Raw genomic sequence first — 19174 nt, 5'->3', positions numbered from 1 at the left:
GGCTGTTATTATTGTTCTAAGTAAGCGTTTTACCACCCAAGAAAAGCAAAATGTGTCACGTTCTTGGTGCAATATATGATCGATCAGTTGATTCAGTTCAGTTAGAGCTGGCAATTTTTGCTCACATACCGTGCCATTGCTGTTCCGAGCGCCATTTATGCATTGACCTGTCAGCACGAACACGACATAATTAGCGGGCGTTCCTAGCACAAAACATAGTATGACAAAACGATTTGATGATAGACCACTTACACGGTGACAACACTGAGATGACTTGGACGTAACCTAAAATTTGTCATTGGCATGATAAATTGACCTGCCATCATGGCACATCATAATTAGAAGAAAAAAAATGAGGTAAAGTATCATTTGAGAAAATCTCGAGGAAGTATTAATTTTTCCTTAGAATGATGCTAAATATCATTTGAGAAAATCTCAACAGAAATGAATGTAATTTATTCACATTTTTAAAAAGATTTGCCTTCATAGTGGTGCCAACACGGCAATCTATATATGATATATAACTAGGGTACAGTGCACACGCAATACCGCCGGTCGAAAAGGTTTTTTACGAATGTTTTGCTTTATCATAATAGTTTGTGTAATACCTAATATAGACTATAATTTTAAACTAATGATCGATAAAACTAATTATGCATAAAACTTATAAATTCTCCATTGATTGTAAATGATATAGATTTTTCAAAAGAATGTACTAATTATTATTTCATATGGTATAAAAGCTTACATTTTTCGTGCTAATCATAATTTAGATTCTCAATGTTCCTAATTAGAAAATCATGATTGCAATATAATAATCTTACGTGACCTACTAATTTTAAGTGTAGGAACTCTACTTACTACTGTATGGATAAAATATTCGTTAAAAGCATCTTGTGATCATCATAATCTTTGTGTTTCACGGAAAACAATGACGTTTTCAACGTTACAAATTAAATGTGACTATTTAAATTTTGTGTTAAATTGAAATAGGCTTTTTTATTAACGCAGGTTGGTTTTACGTAATTTGGTTCACTAAAGTAAGGTCTCAAATATTGGTATTGTCATTAGAAAGATCGAGTTTATCCACTATTGGTCAACCTTGTAGCACCTAGATTAATCCGATGTGCCGAACTTCCCGCTGCTAAAAAGGCCTATAGAAATAAATTAAATAAAAAGATTATAAAAATAATGATAATTCTAACATCACAAATAAAAAGAGACTATTTGAATTAATGATAAATTAAAATAGGTTTTCTATCAATGTAGATTGATTTAAGGTGATTCAACATTTATTCTTTTAGAGTAGAGTCTCGACTCTCGAATGTGAGTCTTTATAATTTAGAAAATTCACTACTGCGAGTGATTTAATTTTTTATGTGCATTACTCAAATTTAATTAATCGGACTTGTTAAACTTCTAAATATTGGGCAATGCACACGAAAAAAGAAGCATTATTTGATTTGATGAAATAAATAAATTAAAAAGGAAAATTATTTAAAGTTAAAAAATAGTGGAGTGGATCCAACAAGTGGTTAACCCACCCCACTCTCTTCGTGGCGGGGACGGACCCGCTTTTATATACTGTGTTATTGCAAAATAAATTTGTTAATTGCCATCTATCCTAAAACCTAAAATCCACATCTACTCATCGTCTGACTTCTCCCATATCTCCGTTTAGCATTAAACACGCATGCATAATTATTAGATCGATCTCCAAATTAATAGTTTCCTGTAAAAAATAAATAAATTACTAACTGCTTTTTCTAATTGTTAAGGTCAGAAGGCGCCACCATTAATTAAATTTCCGTCTATATATAATACTAGTTGTTTGCCGTGCATAGCAAGGATTTTTTGCTAGAGTGATTATTTTTAAGAGAACTTTTAAAAATTTGACATCATATATTCTTAAATCAAAACAATTCAAATATAAGTGCATATAATAACAAGTTAAGGATAATTTAATGTTAATTATAATATCAAATATGGATGAACAAAATGATAATATTTACAAAATATATTGCATTTTGGATGATATATATCAAATTAAGAGACAATAGTGAGAGACGTGATAGAGAGAGATGTGATTTTTTTTTGAATTTTATAATTTTATAATTTATTATAATAAATATTTTAAAACCAATTTTTTATTTTAAATTTTGAGCCACGTCAAATATGTGTGTGACATGTCAGGATGTCATGTCAGCAAGTAGTGATGGAATTAAATGGTGCATGACGAAATACACTTGATTGTTACAAATTTGAACGTTTTGCACTAAATCTTAACCAAAAATTCTTTTTGCATAAAAATGTCACATTTTGCAAACTTTTTGTATCACTGGTGTAATTAACCCTAATTAAAACTTCATAGACCGTAATAGCATCACTAACACTAAATAAAACTAGAAGGGTCCATAGGGATCAAAGTTTTATCAAAACAAAATCATACAAACAACATAAGTTTAGGTCGATTATGGGCAAACATGTTTTCAACTATGAAATCAGAAACCGAATCCGAATCCAAGCTACAAAAATTAAACCGACATATAGCCGAACCAGGTTCTTAAAAAAACGAAGATTTGGCATGGTTTGGGGAGGGTCGGCTCGAATTTTTCTGGCCTTCCGATTTATTTGAACAGCCTGCATAAAGTCATAAACTTTGAGCTCATGGCAACAAAATAAACAATAATAATAATAAAATAAATTGACCTCAATTACTTCGATGTTTCGGGCCGATAAACCAAGCAAAGTCGGATGTCTGGGCTTTGCATTACAGTGACCGTTGTATTAACTTCAGGGGCCGGGCCCCGACAGAATATAGCATGACTGGTCCATTTGTCCTCATACATCCCATGGAGGAGGCATACCCTTTTTTTTTTTTTTTTCCCTTTCAGTGTTACTCTTCTTCTTCAATGTACACCTGATAAATTATAAGGAGACCTACAGGCCGAGTAGGGGCAGGGAAATCGGAAATAAAGGGGGCTTGAGAGTCTTATACTAAAATTAAATCGGGCACCATTTTTGTTTAGAGCGAAGACGAATATCTAAAATTAAATCGGACACCATTTTTGTTTAGAGCGAAGACGAATATCACTACATTAAAACTCATTTCTCAGCTCGACATATCTATTTCTTGCCGGGGAGAAGATAAAGATGCACCGATCCTAGATTTACTGCTTGCAGTGTTAACAAGGATGAATAAGAAGAAGCGGCAATGATCCTACATGGAGTTGGATCAATCATGCAAAGGATCTAACAATCAACATGGCCTCACTTATATTCAGCAAGAAAAAAGAAAAAGAAAAAAAGAAACATGGCCTCACTCAACCTGCTCGTGCCTTGTACGGTTGTACCCATCGAAAATTTCATCGATTTCTAAAAATGTTATTTCATGTTCATTTATAAATTACCATTGATGATATTGACATGACAATTAACAATTGCGTGTTGGCCTGCGTCGTGAATTGCCTCGCATTTTCTTCTTTTATTGGGAGAGTTATTATACACGATCAAAATTCATACATTTATTTGTTGCTTTTTCTTATTGTCTTTTATAAAATGATATAAAACACCACGTAATTGTATATGAGAATGGGATTTAAAACTACGGAGAAACGTGTTTCATGCCTAAAATATAATTGGATTTTAAACTGTTAACCTGATGTGTCAAATTGAATTAAGAAAACAAACTCATTTGCATGGTTTATTTATTTATTTTTGAGATAAAAATAGTAAATAAAATGAAATTTCTTTATTTATGTAGATAGGGGAGGTGGCGGAATATTGAGAGGGACATAGCCTGTTGTCGTTTGGTGGGGTTTACGTGTAAAGGCGTAAACAAGCTGAGCCGAGCCCTGATATAACAAGCTCAAGCTTGGCTCGCCTACCAACTCGTGGGCTCGAGCTGAGATCCGGGCTCGTGCGAGCCTAAGCGGTCAAGCTTGAGCTCAACTCATTGTCACAGGCTGCTCGGGTCGTTTATGCTCATTTTGATCAATAGTTTGACTTAGAGCGATAAAGGATAATGAGCTCAACTCTCTGTGAGTAGACCTTGTATTTTTTTTTTGTTGGATGGGCATGGGCTTCGTAACGTATGCATATATAACTTACAATAATATATATATAAATAAAATAAAACAAATTCGTTGAGACTCGCGAGCTTCATCGCCGAATACTATTGAGCTCGTCCCGGCTCGTTTAACCGGTGAGTTCGAGCCTGGCCGAGCTCCAGCTTTATAAAAGCGAGCCAGATTCAAGCTCTTATGGAGCCGAGCTCAAACCGTTTGGGAATATCTTGACTCGTTTACAATTTAATTCCGTGTCCCTTCACAATCTTTTTATAATTTTTTTTTTTGAAATTTGAAAACGTAGTCATAGGAATCCCGCTTGTGCAATAATGGCTGTGGTTGACAAATTCCACACGCATCTTCTGCAACTTGGAAATCAATCTCATTAATCTATCAACTAATTTAACTACTTTTGTTATTTCAATTTTGGCTTGACCAAATGTACGGTCCTAATTTCACTCCCCATCACTTCAACCCAGTACACATTCTTCTTATGTCCCTCCTTTTTTTCATATAATAATAATAATTGTTTAATGGAGAGAATTTTGATTTCTTCATTCTAACGATTGTCAAAAGATTCATTACAATATCTGAACCGACCTCATCGGACTTTCGAGACGCAAGGGTTAATGTTTGACGGCTGATTAGTGCCTCTCAGTGAAACTTGAGTGTCTCCAATCGTGTTGCATGATACATTGAATCTAATTGCTTTGGAAAGACCGGATAGAGCCATGTTTCGATCAACCCTACGTAAAGAAATTAATCCGAGCCTCGTGGATTCAGGCCATTCGGCAATGCGGACAGGATATCGTTATAGATAAGACCAGATTGCAGAACTATAAATATAACGTCAACTGACAGAAGGTACTAACACCGGGACATTTGAAGTTCGATCTTACCAATGAAAAAGGTAAGCCCGTCGTCCGCTGCCGAATGTGAGGGCCAAGGTTCACAAAACCTACACAAACTCATCCACGACCATTATTCTCCCTCCAAAAAAAGGATGAACGTAGGCATCTTGTGGGCCTGAATATGTCACTTTTTCGAAAATGGTATCACCAGAAAAGGGGAAGCTCAGCATATGCCACTCCATTATTGCCAACCTTCCAACAGACAATTACTTCTGCAGTCATGACCTGTACATTCCATATATATGGGAACAGTGTCTCTACCAAATACATATGAACAAGACATTCAACTTCTTCGACAGGAAATTATAAAGATTAAATAAAACCAACTGAAACACCAAATAATAATCCATTTCCTTTTCACAAATACCCAAACAAAAGAAAACAAAGCATTTATTGTTTTTCCTATTTTATATACACAAACTAACACCATCCTTATCTATGTTTCTCGGTATTTTTCATGTTTGACCGATCGGTTTAGAATGACTTTTTACGAGCCATATCTCGTTATCCGCCAGTCGAGCCAACTATGCATCACCTAAAACTAATCGAGCAGATCCTCCAAACCCTCTGCTGAATTATTTATCTATCAACCCCTTGGTTTGTCCTTGCTCACACTAATCTCCTTCCCCCTTTTCTTTTTTCTTTTTTCCTTTGGTTTTCAACCAAAATCTGAGAAATTATCAAAACGGGGCACGGTGAGGTATGCCCTTCCTTCTCCTGGAGTTCCTGTGGTTGTATATAGGAGGAGTTGTTGGGGAGATGCTGGAGTCTCCGGAGCTCGAGGACCTCCAATCTCCGGCATCAAACTTGCGGCCGCCACTGGAGGCAATGGCCAGCCCACTCATCAGGCGGCTGAAGAGCTGAGACTTCTGCATCTTCCTCGGCGCGGATGACTCATCTGATTCGTACCCGCTTCTGCTTTGGGCAGCATCTCTCCCGTGCTTCGGCGATCTCAGCCTGAAAGTCAGGCCCTGTTCGCCTCTCCTTATGGCATTGAGCTGAAAAGCATGATAATCATAGATTGGTTGAGGATGGTAAATGCAGTACCAATACACGATATAACGTCTTCAAAATGAATAGTCTTCGGTACTAAATGAATCGATGAAATCAAACCAAAAGCTGCAAGAAGTAAAGAGCTTTTACTTGAATTTTCCCGCGCTATCCGATCCCGTAATGTATCAATTTTTTACTACTCCTATCCCCGTTTTTTAGGTAAATTACTTAAAATCGTTCCAAAATAAGAGGAACAATATCAGTAAAAAGATATATATATATATATATATATATTTTATTTTAAAATTGAAGGATAGCGGAGTTGGTAGGTAACATAGGAACATTGTAAAAAGTCAATACAGAACATAAAGCTCATGAACATGTAAATGAGACAAGTCTTCATTCAAACAAAACAGACCAGCCAGCCACAGCCAATTGAATTGAAGAAGCTGAAAAGTAGGCGGAGAAACCTATGAGGATTTCATCACAGAAACCTAAGAGCCCCTTCAAAAGTCAAACAAGGGATGAATTTGATTCGATTAAGATACTGGGACGGTTAAACAGAGAATGTCTGCAAATACTAACTTGGAGAACAAGACACTAATTTATCTCAAAAAAATTTCGAATTCCAATCCGGAAAACATAAACATCCCAACAAAATCAGCGATCAGTGATCAATGGGAGACCAAGAAATGCGTAAAGATCGAACCTTGCACCCGAGGGAGCAGAATCGGAAGGACTCCGGGAGGCTCCGGCAGCAAATCTCACAGGTGTTGGTCACCCCCTTCCCGGGCCTCGGCTGCGCCCTCTCGTTGAGGAACACGACCTTTGCACTGTTGATGACATAGGTCTGAATGCAGGAGATGTCAATGTGCTTCTGGATGTCGCTCACCCTCACCACGTTGTGATACGACGACCTCCTTATCTGGACTCCCCCATCCCACAAAGCAAACGGAAAAGTCAGTAAGCCATCAGACGCCTCGCCATGTGCATTCGGTTTTTCGCCGAAAAGAACCGAACTTGAGTGTTATTACCTGAATGACATTGTGGTCCCTGTGATTGACCTGACAGTATGAGCAGAAGGCATTCCCAATGCAGTCGAAGCAGAACAAGTTGCATTCGCTCTTGTGCGAGTCCCCGTGGATCAAGCACGGCACGAAGTAGTTGGCCCTCAGCATCGGGATGAGCCATGGCGGCCCCATTTCAACATTGCCCACATTCCCCATCGAACTCACCTGACAAACGCAACGCAGAATCACCAAGAACGAATCAGAACCCAAACACCGATCGACTCGGGGAGATTAATGAAAGCAAAGCAATAGCACAGTACCATGAGTTCCTCGGCTTCCAGGTCTCTCGAGCGAGAGCGCAAAATCGACGAGTGATGAGTTTGTGTGGAGCTGCGGGAATGGCCGATTAATGGGTCTGGTTTGCTTGGACGGGAATCGAGAAAAGAGACTGATGGGTACATACAGAGGAGTAGAGGGAGAGTTGTAGAAGGAGAAGGAACGATGAAGGGGATGGGATGGATTTTTTATTTTTGTGTTGTTGACAGCAGAAAAGGAACATTATAAGATGGAAACTAATTTATAAGGCGGTCGATGGGAAAGTATTATATTTTTTTCTTTTACAAAATTGAAAATAAAATGGCAACCTAATCAATTGTTCCTCATTTTCTTTCAAACGGGGGCGCCGGGTGACGACAAAATCAGATCGACGGACAGCACCGCCACAGCCGGGAGGGGACGGTATCTTGAAAAATTCTCAGCCGTCGATCGGTTTTTCCATTTTTTTTCTTTTTTTTAGGTAATTTAATATAATTTTTAAAAAAAAGGAAAATAGACAACAAGGCTACGCCGCCTTTTGTTCTGTGGGGAATCCCACGTGTGAGCGTTCCTGCGAGCCCCTTTTTTTGTCCCAAAAGGCTTTACAAACACCAAACCCTAATTTTCCTTTTCCCCTAGTCTTTTTGAATTATTATATTTGAGTAATAAGATATATTTATATATGTGCAGTACAACATAGTATATGGTATGTTGATAACCCTTGGTTTGATTCGAATGGGGCCCTTCAACTTGACCCAAGAAGTTATTTAGTAGCCATAATAATTATAATTAATATTAGGAAAAAATTAGTCGCGTAGTTGATTTATCCTACGAGTTTCGATATGGCTAGTCGATTGATTGATAAGATTAAGATATGAGGTGGAAATTCCTCTTTTCTACACATACTATGCTAGGATTAGTACAAAAGTTAAGTAGTATAAGACCCTTTTTCTTTATCCTTGCATGGGATTTCATAATTGCTCTGTCCGATCACAGTGAATTATTTTAAATCCATACCTCGTGAATATATGGAAGGTTAATTTAGTTATGTCGTCGGTTACGCTGTTTCGATAGAGTTGTCCTTGATTTTATATACCGAACTCTATTATTTAGCTTCGTGCACTAATTTTCTAAACCGCGTTGAGTGTATTATAATTGCGTGAATTTGATAGGATCCGCGATCATTCTGAGTAGGTCTTTTTTTTCATATTTTTTACACATTCAATTTTTTCGCATTTAATAAATACTTGTGCACAATGATGTTCCGAATATATTAATATTATCTTTTAAATTGGAATACTTCACTTCCTAATTTTTTTATAAAAAAAAACTAAATTTCAATTGTTTCTAACGAAGCCATATACCACCTATTAAGTCCTTTGTTACCTGTCAAATGTGACATTACAACTAATATTTTTCACACATGAACATGTTTCGTAACTCTCGAACTAATCGTTTCAAAGCATATTGTGTTAACTAGAGTTGTAATGTTCCTTGTTTAGACCATGATGAAGTGGGCATCTTTATCCACGATAAAAGTTGGTCTGGTCCAAAATTAAATAATGCCTACTAAAAACGTATATACTTATATACTATACATGCATTTTCAGACATATATATATATACACGTGTATGTATATATCTGTAAAATAGAAAACTCTTCGACCATTTTGTCCGGTTTATGGAACCTCCTGCTGCTATTAACGACGTTTTGTATGATGATTGTAGGGGACTATCCCATATTCGTATGTCAAGCCCTCGGGCTGACTTGAACTCTGTTATGTAATTTACTTTTAATGAATGAATGAACGAAACGCGTACTTTACCCAAAAAAAAAAAAGAAGTAATTTTGGGCCTCCGGAGGCCCATTGAGCTTCCACGGATGGGCCTAAGAAACCCATTTTGAAGACTCTCTCTTTGATGGCAAAAGGGCCCACAAGAACTTGGTAGCACCTGCGACTTCAAAGGCCCATATGAATCTAAGTGCCCTTTGCTCACTTGTTCATGTATTTGGATTTAGTTGAATTGCTTGTGGAATTGGAATATGGATATGGATATTGTTATTTGATTTATTTCATCAGTTTTAAAAAAAATTATCACGCGGTCTTTATCGAGGTGTCAACGAAGAGCTCCAGGGCAAGGGGAAACAAACACGACATGAGGACACGATGCACTGGTCTCGGCTTAAAGTATAAGCCACCAGTTAGTGAAAACTGCACTCGCGGAACGGAGTTAGAATTGGAACCGAGTGCTGTATCTTTCCATGAGATCTTAGCTACATTCCCGTTATGTTACTCTGTCTGCCATTCCATTGCTGGGCTGTTTGATCATATAAGTATCTAGCACGGGAAATATATGCTTTATTTCTTGTTCGCTTTTCGCTCGAGCATGTATAGCTCTTGTTAGCAAATGAACACTTGAAATTTAATTTTGGAAAGATTGTCTTCCCTGTACTGAATGGAAGAAAATAGACGAACATGTAACTCTGGGAGTTCCGTACACCTGCATGGGTTAAAATTTTGCAATGACGGGGCATAATGAGGATTTTCAATTTCATCGTGCTGAATATATCCTTCACTTTTGCACAATTTTTTCATCGGGATCACGTGGCAGCTAGTCCAATTGATATAGGCTGGTTAATTCATAGCATGGTAAATTGTAGCTCTGCCATTGCGGTAATATGTTGAGCTCACGCCGCTTGCCTTTTCAACTTAACATTAGATTGGAACCACTTGGCGTTCTAATATCTTCTCATATTTTCTCGGTCTGGTTGGACTTTACCCTAAAATTTTGGACATATGCAGAGCTCTGTCGGTAGGAATAAAATGAAACGATAGAAAGTGGGTATACCGATACTTTTACATGGTAATAAAGATATTACAAGCTTCGTATTTAATAGGATTATTCGTACTATTTTATTGGTTATTTAGAATTTTTATTTTATTGTACTAACTAAGCTCGTAGATCTCCTTTATAGAAAAAAAAAAGAAGAAGAAGTGATCCATGTTTACTATTTCAGGCATTTGGTTGGACTTTGTGATATGTATACAAAAACGGAACTTCGCATATAATTGACGATCTCACGATTCATTCGATCATATGGAAGCACTTATTAACCAACTCGAACAATTTTTCGCTATCCAAGCAAAGCTGCCATTGCGTCCTGCTGCGCTCATTATTACAGAAGGAAACCGATATTCGAACTTCTTCCATTTCAGAAACACTGTGAGAGCCCGCATTCCGGCCTTAAACAGAAAGCTTCAATTTGGACACGATTATTCCATCACTATCGGCACATAGCCAATCCCCGTCACGAACCCAGTGGTCTGCGACATAGACGAGGCAGTTCCTTTATCCGACCCCTGTCTTCTTCGGTCTTAACAGGACAGAGCCCAAAGACCAGAGGCCAATAGGACAGCCGTTGATTTCATCCCCATCCCGGATGAACCCGTTCAGCACAATCCCAGTCCATCTGTTGTTATAGCCCCGCCGGGCAAGCCTTCCCTCCCAGCACGGTGCATCTCCTGCTTCCCCCTCTGTCCACGACCAGGACTCAGCCTTCACCCTTTGTCGAGAGGAATTCCCTGACTTGGACGTTGTCCTCGAATACCATGACAGACGGGTCCTCAGAAGGATCGCTTCTGGCCATAAACTTGGAAGATCGATTCGAGAGCCCGCAGATCGCCATTCGCAACAGATGCTGCATTCGCATCGCACAAATCCGTGGTCGCAGGGGATCCCATATCGCTCCTGCTCGTCCATTGTAAGTTGACAAAATCCAATCATCAGAAAAGCTGAACGCCATCACACTTTAATAAGATCCAACTTACTTGTTGCTAACGGTGTGTACCTTTCGGGTAGTCGTGCACTACAAAGGGTGCGATGCACCTTTGTCTCTTTAATCGTGTGGGCTTTACACTCACGAAAACTTGAACCAAGGTCTTTACCTTGGCACGCATGCATATTTCCATCTTGGCTATTCTCATTTATTGTTATCTTTTAATATTTCATTATATTTATTATTATATATCTACAAATTTTCGTTTTAAAACTAAATTTACTTTTCTATTTATTTCTTAAATACCTACACTCCTATTGTAATTCGTACTTTTTTCCGAATATTATTAATCTTTTGTATGTAATTTATTTATTATTTTATCTACGAAAATTTTAATGTACAATTAATATTCATCTCTATTATTCCAATAATTTTTGAAACTTTTATACTAACTTTGTTTATAATTTATATTCATATACTGAGCTATTTGTGATCTCATTTCCACTCAACATCAAAACTAATGTGAGCAATTAATAACTTATTTGATGAATTTAATATGCCAGTGATCAAATTATTTAATTTTCAAAGTGTGAAATCTTTGAGGACTTTTGGGTTTTACGGAAGGTGAAGAAGAAGATTCGGAATGAAAAAGAGAAAAAAGAAGAAATAAATATTCGAATTTATAAGAAGTATCTGGATATATAGGGACGGAGATTTGAGATAGAAATTTTTGTCTCTTGTGGATAGAGATGAGAATTTGAGACAATAAGAGACGAAAAGTTTCCTCTCCTAATCCGTCTAAAAAAAGAGACGGAGTTCTACGTCTGATGATAGACATAATTTTCTATCTCAATTTAAAATTTTCATCTCAAAATTCTGTCTTTATAGTATAGATGGATTTTGAGATAGAAAATATCATCTCCATTAAGAGACAGTATTTTCCGTCTCCAAATTCGTCTCAAATAATGAGACGGAGATTTCTGTCCTTTTTACCACCTATCGGGTGATAGATGAAATTTTTTGAGTCTCAATTTCAAAATTTACGTCTCAAAATAGAGACAACCCCATTATATTTTAAAATTCCGTCTCTATAAGTTACTATTCCTGTGGTGAACCTATGAATTACTAAGATATATCGAGTTCATGTGGGTCCAAAATAAAGATCTATCCAAGAGGTATTGAAGAAACTACTTCGGAGGACCACTGCCGGATCACTCCTCAAGCTCAACAAACGGAGAACATATACTTGTTCCCAACAAACCTGCCTTTAAATTTCCACAAAGGGAAGGGGACACAATGGGACGGGACACCACAACCTGGCATTTCCACTACCACACGATTGATAAATTTCAAGTTTGGAATTGGAATTTTTTTTTATGTGTAATCCCGATATCTAAAAGTACAACGGATTCAAATTAATTCAATTCAAGAGCGAATCGGCCAATTAAGGAGTAAAACTCTCCCATCAAAAATTTTCTTCATTCACAATATTTGAACCCAAAATCTTACTTAACTAGGTTCTCGGCAGATGAAGCAAAATGACAAGCAATGCCGATGTTTATATTCGTATATATGGTGTCCACAGCCGGAGAAATGAAAGATATCATCGTGTTCTGGCATACATCACCACATCTTGCAATTCTACCTATCGTATCACAAGACTCATATGGTGGGTAAGGTACTAGTCTCTAAGAAGAAAATGTTCTCCTTACACTATTTGCTGCCCATATGGCACCCATATGTGATGTATATGGATGGTGGCTCCCACGGAGTCGAATAATTTGGTTGTTAGGGATCTCGCCTCAAAGAATGGGCTCACGGTCACCTAACGAGCGGGCCCCAGCCGAGTGCATCATTTCATCAAGGGTCACAATTCGAGGACAAACAAAGCTGACTTTGTGGACCGTTAGGGAGGCAATTGATTGACATATATGATAATCAATTAAACTCCCGGATCCCACAAGGCGTGATCAATTGCAATCCAAGCAAACAACAACATTCATCTCTTTATACAAAAAATAAAAAATAAAAAAAATCTTACACCAATATCAAATTCTGATACACAAAAAAAAATTGATTAATTAAATTATAGCAATAAACGAGATTAGTGAAATTTTGTAAAAAAAAAAAAAGAATGGAAACCCATACATTCACCTTTGCTTTGCTTATAAACAAATCAGATCAAATCGAATTAATTTTGGACCCTAAACCACCCCCCCCCCCCCCCCCCAACAAAAAAAAACCCATCGGTGCCCTCCTCAGTTTCTGGCCACTCATGCTGGTGGTGGGTGGGGCCCAAGCCATTCATTTGCCATAATCCCCCCCTGACCCTCCCCCACACCCTCCACCATGGAACCAATGGCTATGACTGACTATGCATCCCTACGCTTTATGCGAAGAAAAAGTTGTCGACAGCCGACACCACCAAGCCCCTATGTTCATCGTCCCCTTCACATGTTGTCGACGCATTTTTCCTCGTTTCTGTAATTGGTATCTTGTATAAGCTGCGAGACCATGTACCGCAGTGCCCCGAATCTGATCTCCGGACCGGACACGGGGCAGATGATGATACCCTCGGATTATGAGGTCGGGTTGTCGTGTGAGTCTCCTATCCCGAGGGTCCTCCGCTCGAACTCCTTGATCGTGGGGGCGAGCTTCTTCATGTTGTCGTCGTACACAAAGGGGTGCTTGTCGCGCCACGTGACCTTGTTCTTGGCCGAGGGCGGGACGAAGTCCCGGCACAGCTCTCCCGGCACGGTGATGGAGTTGTGGTAGTGGTAGTACCGGATCTTGGTCTCGGTCTTGTGGAGGGCCCCGCCCACCACGTTCTCCGACATGTGGACCCCTGTCGCGAAGGCGTTCTTGGCCTGTATCGCGTACTTGCGGTCGCGCCGGATCCCCCTCCTCGAGTCCCTGAACAGAAGCTTCTCGAACCCCCATTGCCTGAACCAGGAAATCCATCGGTCAGAATGAAGTCAAAGATTGATAATGATCAATGTGGGTCTTACTTAAAGAAATTTGACATACTTGGAGTAGTCCCGAGAGGAATCGTTCAGGCAGAGAGCACTGGACATGGGATTCTGCTCGATTGTGAACTGCGTATAGTTAGAGAACTCGTGCAAAACCGACTCGAGCGTGTTCCCACCGGGCAGGTAAATGTACTCGTCCACGTCGAAGAAGAATATCCAGTTGGCAGCCAGCCGGTACCTGTGGAGGCAGTCATTGACAACAAGGAACTGGTTGTAGTAGTACCCGTCGAACTCGGCCTGGCCTCGAATGTCCTGCACAGTGGCCCGCCCAGCACGAACCCACGGGTCAAGTGCGGCCCGCACCTCACGGGACACCCCACCAGCATCATGGAACACAAAGTGGGACCGTGGCCCAAAGAACCACGCGTGGTAGGCCATCCATTCCCGCATCCTCGCCGCGCTGACATTCCCGTACAGTGAGGACCCGCAGTAAAGGTAGTCGTACTCATAGGGCGGGAAGTACTTGGTCTCGTTGTACGCCCCGGGGGCTTCCTCGAGCGCCGTGAACTTCTCGTACCTGGTCGCACGAAAATTAAGGTTAGTGTGGTCATGGAAGCAATAATCTGCATCGAGGACAATGTTCGATTCAATCTGGGCGGTTAACTGCATTGAACCATAGCACAAGAACCCGAAATACGTGCAGATTTCGATCCTAGAGACCATAAAACATCGGTCGTTTCCAAATGGCGTCCAGTTCGGATAATCTAGAAAACTAGGAACCAATGAAAATGGCAAATTGGTTTCGGACAAATTCACAAAATACACATTTTCCTTAAACAAACAGCACTAATTTTAGGAATTTCTCGATGTTTGCTTAGATCTTCATCGTAAATTCGCCTGTCGAAATTAAACTTGCCGGAATCTGGACAGAACACATTCCTAAAATTGTTCCGGACATCAGTGATGACATTGATTTTGACAAACTGAGCAGCAGACAGTGCGTATACCTTCGTTGAGATTCGCCGTAGTAAGCGAAGAGGTTCAGCTTGCCACCGGAGTTGTCGGCATTGGGATTTGAGGAGAAGGTGCAATTGACGACCACGACGGTGTAGACGCGGCCGTAGCCCCAGTCCGGGAGCATCTTGTAGGCCTTTGCCCGGGTGGCGGAGCCGTTGTTGGAAACCCACTCGCACTTGTACCAGGGCTTCCCGAACACGTGGATGGGCTTGGAGGCGAGCCCCACGACGGCGAACGTGGCAGGCCCACCGCGGTATGCGCCCATCTGGACGAAGAGGGCGGCGGCGTTGCCGTAGGACTTGAACACGCGCTTGTTGGGGTCGGCGCTCTCGGGCTGCTGCTGCTGGGCGGAGGCTACGTCGGAGTTGGAGGAGGAGGAGGAGGTGGGGGAAGAGAGCTTCCGCTCGTCGGCGACCTTGGAGGTGACGGAGCAGGGGGCGGCGGGGGAGGCGTGGGTGGTGGAGAGGAGGTTCTGGTAGTAAGGGGGGAGGTTCCAGAGGAGCATGACGAGGGTGAGGGCGAGCAATGTGGCGACGAGGGGCTTGGAGTCGAAGCAGGTGAAGAGGCGGCCGACGGCGGCGGCGGACTGTGGAGAGGCGTCCTTCCTCATCGGGGAATGGGATGGGGCTGAGGTGTCGGCGTGTGATGAGTATGTGTCGGAGCAGGCAGAGGTCAAATGAGAGTCGGAAGGAGAACACTGACAGTAGAGAGAGAGAGAGAGGAAGACGTCTTTCCCTTTCCTGAAGTCGTTTTAATCCTCTGATCCTCTCTCTCTCCCCGAAGGCGTACTTTGGAATTTGAGGTGGCCTTGCCTTATAAATGGGCTTTGATCTTCTTTTATTTACCGAACTGCCACCTGCTACCTTTTCTTTTCTCCTCTTTTATATTCATTTATCCTTTTTCCATAAATAGTTTCCTCATGTTCTTGTGGTAATGAGGGGTTAGTTATCAGTTTTATAGTTCAGATGTATACGTTTTCGTCTCGGATTTATTTTGTCCCAATGAGATTTGTGTGCCTTGACTTCTATTTTTCTTTCTACTTTCATTTTCTTCAATTATAAGGGAGATCGTATTCTACTATCATTTGCTCCCAATAGATTTCAAACGCATTCCCACTATCAAAAAAAATTTGAAGGGGTTTTTTTTTTCCCAATATACAAGTAAAGCTATCGGATGAAAATATCTTAAACAGAATAATGAACCATATATATGTCTTTGCCTGTGTTGGCGAGTGCAATTATAAACGTTCGAGATGCATTTGTACGTATGAATGAGTATATAGCAGATGATCTCATCATGAAAGATATACATTAATGTTAAATGTGCATTCATTCTTGAATTTACGGTGTGCACTTTTTAGTAATAATAAGGATTTGATCATTATTTTGAAACTCAATCCAAATTATAAGATCAAGAATAATAGAGGAATTTTTCAAGATAAAATACATCAATAAGTACCAATATAAATTGATTAAAGTAGTTTAGCATTTTTTTTAAATAAGCTCTTAATTTCAATTCTCATGAATGTAATATTACTCGACTTTAATGAACCAAACCGACTCAAACTGAATTAATTAGGGTTTATTGAGATTTTTACGCACCATAATGCACATTAAAAAAAAATCGGCAAGAAGTTCGTCATCCCCACATTTTGTAAGATGTGTTATGTATTACTATAAGGGGAAAATCATTATGTGGAGGACACTAGTCACACTGCCACTTATCTAGCACCGAAGTTTGGGTGACAATTTAAAGAAAAATATATTCATATAATGATTGAAAAAAAAAAAGAGTAGAAATTATTTTTGAGGGGAATAATATGATTGAAGACAGCCTGGCCCTTTGAGATCTTTTTTAACATTTGTGTGGGAGGTGGAAAAGCCAATGTGAACCTCCCGGCCAGACACACCTCCAATTTTTTTCATTACAAATTTTGATTTCATACTTGGAGTCAATTCAGGGATCTGCTAATGCTCGACGATGTTACCATATATACCACTCATACTAACCTCCGTATATTTTAGAAATTCATCTGAGCAATGTTCAAGCTCAAGATATGTAACCGTGTCTCTATTCACTTTTCTTTGTATGAAGATTGATGATGGCAAATTTTCTCTTCCTCCGAACAACGATTCCGCCTTATCGAAGAACTCTTTATGTTACAACTATTAGACCAGTTGCAGCGTAGGAGCACGTCGGATTTTGTTTAAAAGTAGCAGAGTTTCGTAGAGTGGCGAGCAAGGAAGGGGACAACATTTGCATGAGACCATATATGCAATTAATTATTAATTTGACAATATGTCATTGGGTTGTCATACTCGGAGATGTCCTATCATTATTTGTTTTATAAAAAATGCTTGTATAATTTGCACTTTTTTTCCCTTCGCCCCTTTTGGATACCTAATAATAAATTTGCTTTCTAAAATGGCATCATATATAAATTAAATATATGTATATATATATATATATATGGATCACTTTATTCCATATCAATAATAAATAGAGATAATGTTAAGTTAAAAGCGGTCTTATTCTTTTTTTTTTTCGGTGGGTAAAAGTGGTCTTATTTAACTATAACATCCTCACAAACAAATATCTTATAAGAGTTTTGGCTTATAATGATAAAAGGAAAGGAGAAATTGAGTAACCAAGAAACATAGTGAAGTGACTATTTGAGTTTCCAATGATGGAAGAGTATACCTCTTTGCTTCTTTCTTTGTTCCTATATTGGAAAGGGATTGACAAAAGCAAAAGGCAAAAGAGCCAACCCCTAGCTAGCTTATTATTATTATTATTCCTGTGTAAGCTAAAGGATTCATTGGTTGATAAAACGTATATCTTGATCTTGGGTATATAGATGTATACGTAGATTTATATATACATATATTGCAAGGAAGAAGATTTTTTTTTTAAAGAGAGATCCGTGTGTTAATATAAGTACAGGGAAAGTGAAATAAAGGAGTATAAAAAATTTTAATAGTAAAGATCGAATTCAAAATCTTTTGACTTTATGTCAACGTGACTTATGTCATTATATTAAGCTCTTTCGTAAAGAAGAAAGAAAGGGACATATAGATTAATCAAGGTTCTTTTTCTTTCCAAGCACAAAGGCGAAAGACAAGAGGGCTAACAAAAAGAGCTGTAATTAAAGTTCATTTGTTCTTCTTTAATTATAAATAAGTTAAATTCATATATAATCAGAATCATCCATTGAAATTGTTATTTCTGAGCATAGTTTTGACTTTGAGAGCAGACAGATGATACATTATTGCAAAACTTAAATATATGTCGCAGAACATAATATATATATATATATATATATATCATATAATTTTGGCGCTTTCTAACAAGAATAAGAGGCCAAAAATGAATAATTTCATGTCCGGAGAGCACCAAATTAATTGGACTCGAACAATCAAAATGCATCTTAAAAAAATAGTAGTTTGATAATTCCAAATTAGAGAACGATCATAGATGAAGTGTCATATTAATTATAGAACTTTCAGATATTATTTTCACGACGCCCTGCTTGCACCTTTTAAAGATAAATATTAGTAAGTCGGGTGAGCAACTATAACAGACGTAGCCGTCTAAATGACGTTTAATAAACCGGTAAGCACGAATTATATGGATAAATCAAGTATCAGAATCCACCTCGAAGTATTGATAAATAATTTGTTGGACAATACTCAACGCAGTTACCACAAGATATACAAATTCCAAAATCAATATTGTAATTAAGCAATCGTTTCTTTCGAATTCCAGTTTTCAATTTCCAATCAACAATTGAGAGATCTATAGGACATACACGAATACATACTTCACAAGCAATGCATTTATCAAATTCAAAATGGATACGGGCATAGAAATGTTCCGATTTAATTAATTTTTCATGAGGATATTGAATAGTTACAAGTATTAATTTTGGAAGATTTCTAAACAAAAGGATAACCCCCCCCCCCCCCCCCCCACCGCGGAAGAAACAAAAGGATAAATCAGCTATGTGGATACAAAGTAAGATAAATGCATGTACAAGAAAAAAGTAAGTGAAAATGAGAGGAATCTGACCTTTCATGTGGTTTAATAATTGGAAAAAGAATATATATATATATAT

General features: G+C 38.7%; 2 protein-coding genes and 1 long non-coding RNA gene across 3 annotated transcripts; all 3 read right to left on the bottom strand.

The window, feature by feature from the left end:
• Positions 1-5290: 5290 nt before the first annotated feature.
• Positions 5291-7533, bottom strand: LOC116208318. The gene is made up of 4 exons (XM_031541730.1): positions 7302-7533; positions 7006-7206; positions 6681-6896; positions 5291-5976 (listed from the first exon to the last, which is right to left on the bottom strand). The coding sequence occupies exons 1-4, from the start codon at positions 7440-7442 to the stop codon at positions 5659-5661; spliced, it is 876 nt and encodes a 291-aa protein (XP_031397590.1). The 5' UTR covers positions 7443-7533; the 3' UTR covers positions 5291-5658.
• A 2807-nt stretch (positions 7534-10340) lies between these two features.
• Positions 10341-11236, bottom strand: LOC116192569. Its single transcript, XR_004154107.1, has 2 exons — positions 11147-11236; positions 10341-11046 (listed from the first exon to the last, which is right to left on the bottom strand). It is a non-coding gene; the product is annotated as an uncharacterized LOC116192569 (long non-coding RNA).
• Positions 11237-13127: 1891 nt separating this feature from the next.
• On the bottom strand, positions 13128-15848 carry LOC116192903 (galactan beta-1,4-galactosyltransferase GALS1). The gene is made up of 3 exons (XM_031521602.1): positions 15051-15848; positions 14102-14620; positions 13128-14017 (listed from the first exon to the last, which is right to left on the bottom strand). Exons 1-3 carry the CDS (start codon positions 15668-15670, stop codon positions 13654-13656), a joined length of 1503 nt encoding a protein of 500 aa, XP_031377462.1. The 5' UTR covers positions 15671-15848; the 3' UTR covers positions 13128-13653.
• Between the last annotated feature and the right edge of the window lie 3326 nt (positions 15849-19174).

The sequence above is a fragment of the Punica granatum genome, chromosome 1 (genome assembly GCF_007655135.1).
Source record: "Punica granatum isolate Tunisia-2019 chromosome 1, ASM765513v2, whole genome shotgun sequence".
NCBI lineage: Eukaryota > Viridiplantae > Streptophyta > Magnoliopsida > Myrtales > Lythraceae > Punica > Punica granatum.
Note: the sequence above shows the minus strand (reverse complement) of the source record. Positions and strands in the feature narration are given on the sequence as shown.